This window comes from Phycodurus eques, chromosome 1, assembly GCF_024500275.1.
Source record: "Phycodurus eques isolate BA_2022a chromosome 1, UOR_Pequ_1.1, whole genome shotgun sequence".
In the NCBI taxonomy this organism is placed as follows: Eukaryota; Metazoa; Chordata; class Actinopteri; order Syngnathiformes; family Syngnathidae; genus Phycodurus; species Phycodurus eques.
In genome coordinates, this window is record NC_084525.1 from 35,078,744 (window position 1) to 35,087,695 (window position 8,952).

The window sequence follows — 8,952 nt, forward strand, 5'->3', positions numbered from 1 at the left end:
ACATCAGAGATCAATACATAAGTCACTGTTGTTTTGACTAAAGTAACAGATAATTCTTAAACAGTCATTGTTTATGACTCTCAAGGGTACCAAAAGGCCTCTTATTTATTTCACCTGCCTAATATTCATGAAACACTGCATTATTTATGGCGGAAAATATTAACACTGATGCATTGGTCCTGGGACTCATTGGAGAAGGACTTTGAGCAGAGGTGGCAATGAAATGTGAAGGAGTGGCATGCAAAGGACGATCCCTAGAGCCAGACTGATGTCAATGAAGCATAACCCAAAGCAGGTTGAGACGACAAATAGTGGTAGCTTTTGCTGTTCTTGATAGAGGCAGCAATGAGGACAAACTGCAGGTTTTCTTTTAGATATGTGGAATTTCTGCTTTTGTTTATACCTTATGGCACACGTTTGAATTTAAAAAAAATCTTTTTTAAGCACCAAGCAGTTGAAACTTATGCCAGATCTCAGGAAGCAGCAATACGTCATTCTGAACAGTTTTTTTTATTTGTTTTTTTTTTTTTCCCCGTCTGCAGTCAACAGTAGGAAGGCTCCACCTCCGGTCCCACCCCGCACCACCTCCAAACCTCTCATCTCAGTGACTCTTCAGAGCAGCACAGAGTCCGCCCAAGACACGTACCTTGACCAACAAGACCAAAGCAGTGAAGCCAACAGCCAATCAGGACGCAGCAATTCCTCTGAGAGTCTCTGTAGCATCCGCACCAGTGGTCTGGCTAAGAGAAAGCCGGCTGCCGCTATTGCCCCGGCTGCTACCCCTGCACCCTCTGTGCCCCCTGTTCCAGCCCCTCGTGACCTTCCACCCACGACCTCTTCCACCACTTCAACATTTAATCAGCCCCAAAATGACACCCTGAACACTGGCGCCACTTTGGAGCGGCCCCCCACTGCACCCAAACGAAAGCTTTCCTCAATTGGAATTCAGGTCAGATTTGTTGACTCGTCAGTTGTGGATGAAAATCATATCAAACTTTGGCAATCACATACAAAGTTAAACATTGCGTAGTGAAATTATATTGTTAATTCTAGCTGTATATGTTATTAAAAGTATTAGTAACCAAAAGATTAAAACAACAAAATCAAAAGAGTAAAGCAAGTTATGAATAAGGTTTGTATATATAAAAAAAATAGAAACCAATTATTGTGCGCAAAAGTAGTGGGGACGATGAATATGAAATCATCAGAAAAACAGAAACTTCAGTTGACTATAATATATTGGATATTGGGAATGGGAATTGTGTAAGTTAGATTGCGAAGCTGTTCATTTCTGAGGATGATTTACATATTTTGTTATATTTAATTATTAGGTGGATTGCCTTCAGCCTGTCCCAAGAGAAGAACCGTTACCCTTGACTGCCCCCCTAAAATTCCAGTCAATTGGAGTTCAAGTGGAGAACGGCAGGCCGTAAGTGTACACTCAAAATGATCAGATCACAAGAGTCCAAAGACATTATATCAAAGGATATTGCTGAGGAATTGACTTTCGACAAGTAAAAACAAAGTCTTGACAGTACTTGAAATATAGTTCATTTCTGTGGCTGTTACATCTGCAGTGTGTCAGTTCATTCAGATGTTAGCCTAACTGATGAACAGAAGCCCAGCTCTGATTGATATCTGTTTGCGCTTGTTTTGACTGTTCCTAGCTGAAATTGTTGACACACTGGTCAGTTAAGCTTTCCCGATAAACTTAAATTATCCTTAATCTCATTTATCAAACCCAGTTCCTTTTTTCCTGGACAATTATCTTTGAAACCAGCAACATGTAATGCTTTTATGTTTCATATTGCTGCTGTCTGTTGGAATCCTCGCATCTCCAAAACCTTCACTTTTCAGGAAATAAACGGCATGTTTGTTGATCCATTAACGTTGCATCATCCAAGAGAGCAAGCCAATTTAGACACTTTAAATTGGTCAATAACGTTCGTCCATCGATTTGTGAAAGAAAATTCAGTGTCGTGAAAAAGGATTTGCCCCCCTTCTCAACTTTTTTTTTTTGTTTAAATAGTTTCGCCACTTTAATATTTAAGATCATTTTTAAATGTCAGATAAAGATAATCCAAGTGAACATAAAATGCAGTTTTTAAATGGTGATTTTATTCATTAAACAAAAAATCAATTCAACGCTACCTTGCCCTGTGTGAAAATGTAATTGCCCCCTAAACCTAATAACTGGTTGGGCCATCCTCAGCAGCAACAACTGAAATCAAGCGTTTTCTGTAATTGGCAATAAGTCGCTCACATTTCCGTGGAGATATTTTGGCGCACTTTATTGTAAAATTGTTTTAATTCAGCAACACTGGAGGCTTTTCGAGGATGGACGGCCTTTTTGAGGTCATGTCACAGCATTTCAATCGGATTCAAGGCCGGACCTTGACTAGGTCACTCAGAAATGTTATTTATCCATCCATCCATCCATTTTCTGAGCCGCTTCTCTTCACCGGGGTCACGGGCGTGCTGGAGCCTATCCCAGTTATCATCGGGCAGGAGGCGGGGTACACCCTGAACTGGTTGCCAGCCAATCGCAGGGCACATACAAACAAACAACCATTCGCACTCACATTCACACCTACGGGCAATTTAGAGTTGTCAATTAACCTACCATGCAGGTTTTTGGGATGTGGGAGGAAACCAGAGCGCCCGGAGAAAACCCACACAGGCATGGGGAGAACATGCAAACTCCACACAGGCAGGGCTGTGGATTGAACCCCGGTCCTCAGAACTGTGAGGCAGACGCTCTAACCAGTCGGTCACCGTGTCGCCACGTTATTTATTTATTTATTTTTAAAGCCATTCAGAAGTTGAGTTGCTGGTGTGTTTTGGATCGTTGTCCTGGTGAAGAACCCAAGTGAGCTTTAGCTTGAGGTCACAAACTGGTGGCTGAACATTCTCCTTCAAGATTTTCTGGAAAATTTCCCAATAGATGGTTCCATCAATCACAGCAAGTCCTCTAGGTCTTGAAGGAGCTCTGCAGCCACAGACCATCACACTATCACCACCATGTTTGACTGTTGGTTCAACTTTCGTCTTGCCAGTCCATACAATATTGTATAGTCTTGGGAATTAGTCCGATGTTTTCTTTTGCAAAAGTAAGATTTCTTCTTTCTCTCTTTTTGGTCAGTAGTGGTTTTCGTCTTGGAACTTTTGCCATTTCTCTTCCTTATTATGGAGTCATGAACACTAACCTTAACTGAGGCAAGGGAGGCCTGCAGTTCTTTAGATGTCCTGGGTTCCTGGATAAGTCATCACTGTGCTCATCGGGTATTTTTTGTAGGCCGGCCACTCCTGGGAAGGTTCACCGCTGTTCCATGTTTTCTCCATTTGAGGACAATGGCTCTCACTGTGGTTTGCTGGTATCCTAAATCTTTAGAAATTGCATTGTAACTCTTTGCAGACTGATAGTTGCCAATCTGTTGTTGAATTTCTTTGGATCGTGGCATTTTGTTGCCGTTTTAAATTTTTTTAATTTTTTATAGATCTTCTGGCCAACTTCAAGTTAATTTCTTGATTGAGAAGATCTGGAAGTAATCAGGCATGGATGTGGTCATTAAAAATGAACTCCGCTTTCCAAAAAATGTGATTAGCCACAGTTAATTCCTGATTTAACAAGGGGAGCATTTACTTTTTCACACAGGGCCAGGTAGCTTTGAAAACATTTTTTTCCCTTAATAAATGAAATCACTGTTTAGAAACTGCATTTTATCTTTAAATGGGTTATCTTTGTCTGATATTTAAATTTTTTGGATGATCTCAAACATTGCAGTGGGGAAAGTCCCCAAAAAATAATTTGAGAAGGGAGCAAATACCTTTTCACGGCACTGTATGAAATTGACCCAATTTAAACGCGTTTCTGCCTGACACTGCCGATATGTGATTCGAAGACAACTGATCCTGGATGGCGTGCCTGGCTCAGACCATGACGTTAGTGTTAATGTGTAGTAGAGGATAGTGCACATCAGCACTGTGGTATTCTCAGTGCCCTCAGTGTGGTAGTGAGAAATCTGTTTTAGATGCATGATGTCATTGTATTTTTTTTTTTTTTTTTCCCCACCCAAGTGTCTGTCAGAAGCTGATGTTTGTGCATGTCTGTGCAGTCTTAGCCGGGACAGCAGCATGGCCTCCAGACAAAACACAGAGACTGAGCCTCAGGAGCACCACGAACACACACTCCCAGAAAGCAGCAAAGCCAACGGCACCAGCCCTAAAACCACAAATTCCAATGAATCCAACATTAAGTACAAAGCGATGGAGCAGCTCTCTCTCAAACAAACCACAACTCCATCCAGAACATCCACCTCGGCCCCACAGACGTTGGACCCGGCTTTAGATCCTTCGTCACTGCCACCACCAGATCCCAGCCTGGGGACTGGAAACTTAAATGCCCAAGGAGACTCGGCACGAGCCAGCACCCCAGCTTGCCTCAGAGACGGCAACTGGTTTCTGAAGCTGCTGCAGGCGGAAACGGGCCGCCTGGAGGGCTGGTGTCAACAGATGGAGCAGGAGACCAAAGACAACAAGCTGTCAGAGGAAGGTAAGAGATGTGATGAGGTCATTTTTGCATTAACTATACGTATGAGAAAAGTTACGACTGATTACTGCTGTCTGTCTGCTTAGTTTCATTGCCCCCAAAAAAGTGGCCATTAGGCAGGTCTATTATTGCAGTTTCTGAAATATGAATGAGCTGACTCACTTGAGCGCCTCCATCAGATTATCAGGTTTCCCAGCTCTCTCCAGATAAGAATGATGAATTTCGATTTACATGCAAATGTTGAGAGGAAAACAGTGGAATAGAGATGTGTCCTCCTTCCAGAGACTGGGTTAATAAACAATGTCCTCTAAGTGGTCCATTTGCTGTCACTGGATGTTAAGTGCTCATAAATATGTCATTACTATACAATGATATTTGATGTGCTGTCACTCTACCTTGTCTTGATGCAGCTTGCTAACTCTATGCACTCTACTGACCCCTGCATTTAGGCCTTTAACGTACTGTTTGTTCTGATGCTTTGTCTCCTTCGTAGTATTGGGGACGATCCGCAGCGCAGTCGGCAGTGCCCAGCTCCTCATATCAAAAAAGTTTGAACAGTTCAGGGGGCTCTGTGATGAAAACCTGGTGAGAGGCTCTGCCAGAAGCTAACAATCCCTATCTTGTTTTATGGCAGCATTTTCAGTTGTAGTCTTTCTTCTATTACCTTGAAATGAGACACACACTGACAGCCGCTTATTTATTGATTTTATTCTTGTATCACCCATCAGAACGTGAATGCCAACCCACGGCCAACAGCACAGGACCTCGCAGGGTTCTGGGATCTACTGCAGCTCTCTATAGAAGACATCAGCTTGAAGTTTGATGAACTCTACCAATTGAAAACCAACAATTGGCAACTCCCTGAGAAGTCAGAGAAGGTACATTTTGAAGGCAAATGAATGTATTTCCCCCCAATAAAAAGATAACCTTATTCCTTGGTCTCCACAGGTTGAAAACAAGCAGCTTCCATTGTCTGTGCCAAAGAAGCAATCCAAACCCAGGCTGTCAGCTGGGAAGGACAGAAGCGTGGACTCTGCTGTGGACAAGCAGCGGCAAGAAGCCAGAAAACGGTTGATGGCAGCAAAGCGCGCAGCGTCTGTGCGACAGAACTCCGCTACGGAGAGCGCTGACAGCATCGAAATCTATGTCCCCGAGGCACAGACCCGCCTCTGAGTGAAGCCATTGCCCTTCATCTGCGTCTCCACTCACTTACTGACTCAAACCCAGACAGAACTGAGTTGTTCACACACAGCCACACACGGACAACGGATGCATCAGTTCAACTTGGGGAGCCAAACATTGCAGTTGCCCTTTGCTACAATGGGACAGAAAACAATCATGCAAGAGGTTTAAATCTATTATTATTGACAATATGCTAATTACATTCTCCCAAACTATGTCAAGACTGTCTGAAATGTCCAAGTACATTTTAGATGAGGACACTGCGAAAAATCTTGGTATTGCAGAAGTTTACCTTCTCTCAACTTTCGGGAGCGGACCGACAAGTTGTGGCTGCCTGGTTTACGATGTGAGCTACCACTCGCGCACACAAAACACACACACACACACACACACAGGCACACACTCAGGATACACATGCAGGTGTACACACTGTCCACAGAGTCTTCCTGTTCTCTATTTGTATATGGGTACCACTCTTTGGCTGTACTCTTTACCGTGTAAAAGTTATGGAATGAGGTTTAAAATGCAGAGAACCAGAGGAAGGCAGTAGCATATATATATATATATATATATATATATATAAATTATAAAGAATACACTATTATGTTCATTTTGTAAATGTTGTATACCAGATTATTTGTTAGAAAGAGCTGCGTGTTCAGTACCGAGAGTTTTTTTTTGTTTGTTTTGTTTTTTTAAATAGATCAAGTACATGTACTGTCAGGATATATTAGCACTTGATGCAATCATTTTGACTTCACACCCCCCTCCCTCCCTCAAACCTCTTACAAACACACACTGCACAGTCTGTGTCTGTGAATATCATTAAGTCTTACATTTGTTGGGTTTGTTTTGAGGTGGTTATTTTTAGGCGGACTGCTCAACCAATGAGCTTTGGAGGAATGTATAGCACATATGCATTTTGCAGCTCATTCCAACTTGATCACTGCACTTTCACCTCAGATCAAGTTTTCCTTTTCTGTATTTCTTATTTTGTTCACTGAATCATTATGACTTAACTGCAACATGTGACGTAGGGGACTAAGACAACCACCGCTTGATATTGCATTCCATTCACCAAGACAACACGTGAGAGTTTTCATACCACTGGAAAGGAAATGGAAAAGCAATAATGAAATTGAGTTTTATCAGTGCATGCAGTGCAGGACATGCCCAGTCTTAATTGTTTTTACTATTTGCCTCATAAGGCTTTCTTGGCATGAAGGATGAATGGTTCCACCCCCACTTGTGAGCTGTTTTTATTCACTTGAATCTCAGGTTGAAAGCTCAGTCACCAGTATGAACCACTATGAATCAAATGGGAATTTATAATTACAAATGTGAATCAAGTAAATTATGAAATTGTGGTAACAACCCGAAAGATGGTGCATGCAGTGATTTTGGTGCAAAGCACAGACATCAGGGTTTTTTTTTCGTACCATTTTTCCCTCCTACCTGTGTTACAAAAATGATTTAACTGTGGTACGTTTTTGCCCCATTAGAAACATTTTCTGACTTGCCTGCTAGCTAAAATGAAGTCAGCCAGTAATTCTAATCACCTATGGTGCTGCAAGGGATTTCCTTTTGTGCCAAGACAGCAGTGGTCATCAACATCTGCGTCATTTGATAAATGTTTTTATTTAAGGTGTTGTTTTTATTATTTAATATACTTAAATCTTAGCAAAGGTTGTTTGCAGAACTTCCAATGGTACACATGTGGAGACTGACGTGAAGCCCAAGTGTGATTGACATCCGACCCACTAGTCAGACTTGACTTGCCCGTTACTGGTCAGTCCTTGCGTTACACTCCAGCAATCATGTCCTTTAGTTAGTTTTAAATCAAAGCAAAAATAACACTGAATTGTCAATGTTGGCAATGCATCCCATTGTTCATTTTCTTTAATTTGTATTGCATCAACAGTGGACATACCCATTTCATTGTCCAAAGAAGTCATTAAAACATCCTTTTGCTACATGTCCTGGTCATCATTCTTGGTGTCTTCATTTTATTTTTTTATTACACTTCTGTGCTAATATTAGCTGCTCACTACACATGAAGATAATTGTAAGCTTTACATTAGACCCTTTATCTTGACTGTGTTATCTAAAAGCATGGCCTTCATACGTGTAAAAATATCTTGAACCAGTACTCCTTTTAAATAAATTTTGTAAATGGGGAGCTTTAGTCTGTGAGGTGGTCTGGAAACGATGACGAGCCAGATCCCTATATTCGTTTACTTTATGATCATGAGAGTAAGAGCAATTTGTTTACCTGTACTTCCTGAGTTTCCAAGGGCTACAAAATGGGCACATGCTCAGAAGGCACAACTCCGGAGACAGATTTTTTTGGTTGTGCTGTTTTACCACCATTTCGACGTGCAATATTGTACAGGTGCGTTTATTAAAAACAAGTGCTAAATCTAATTCGGGTTGGCTAACTGACAAATGTGCCAATTCGGGCATCATGGCTGCAAATTTACCCTTGGCATAAAAGTCGTCTCAGTGATCGAGCAACAAAAAGTGAGCAAAAACATTGGCTTCCCAGAATATATTTATACAAACTAAGCACATATGTCACAGATGAAGGTTTGGTTATATGATGTATTAGTAGACACTATTAGGCTTGTTTCTTCTGGGAGCAAAGAACATTTTGATTGCAACTTGACATCTGAATAAAACTGACTTGTCCAATTAAAGTGGAACACCACTAAATGTTTGAAGTGTGTTTTTTTCTCTCCATTCTGAAAACAAATTACCCAATATCTACTAAATATCAGATGTGAAATAGAAATTAAATAGTATAGTTAGTATAAAATAGGCTATCATCTTCTCTAGAGGGTAAGCTTTGGAAGGTCCCAGTCAAAGTCCATATACCTCCATCACCTGTGGCCCTGTTGGGGCTGTACACAAATAGATTTTCCCCTCATTCCGACAGACTTCGACCGCCTTTTCAAGTAAGAGGATTTGAGATGTCAGAGACAAGCTCTTCATCTGAAAAAGCACTACTACTAAAGTGAAGGTACAATATGAGGATACGTTCGATTCCTTTGATGTTGACATTGCCAACACGAGTGTGGGTGTGCCTTTCATCAATTAGGAGGGTTCTGACATTTTAAATCTCCTTGTCATTTAAAATGGAAACACTGCCTCCTACAGGCTGTATTGTGAATCATCCATCCATCCATCCATCCATTTTCTGAGCCGCTTATCCTCACTAGGGT

The 8,952-nt window shown here is 41.4% G+C and overlaps 1 protein-coding gene across 3 annotated transcripts in view; it reads left to right on the forward strand.

Annotated features, from left to right (window-relative positions):
* The window catches only part of dlgap4a (discs, large (Drosophila) homolog-associated protein 4a), a 107,709-nt gene extending 99,323 nt beyond the window's left edge, over window positions 1-8,386 (forward strand). For all 3 annotated transcript variants that reach the window (XM_061689762.1, XM_061689781.1, XM_061689771.1), the window contains 6 exons: window positions 543-949; window positions 1,332-1,429; window positions 4,116-4,552; window positions 5,043-5,134; window positions 5,278-5,427; window positions 5,498-8,386. In XM_061689762.1, coding sequence (XP_061545746.1) covers window positions 543-949; window positions 1,332-1,429; window positions 4,116-4,552; window positions 5,043-5,134; window positions 5,278-5,427; window positions 5,498-5,722 — 1,409 coding nt within the window. In that variant the 3' untranslated portion in view covers window positions 5,723-8,386. The remainder of the gene's footprint in view (window positions 1-542; window positions 950-1,331; window positions 1,430-4,115; window positions 4,553-5,042; window positions 5,135-5,277; window positions 5,428-5,497) is intronic.
* Window positions 8,387-8,952: the final 566 nt, after the last annotated feature.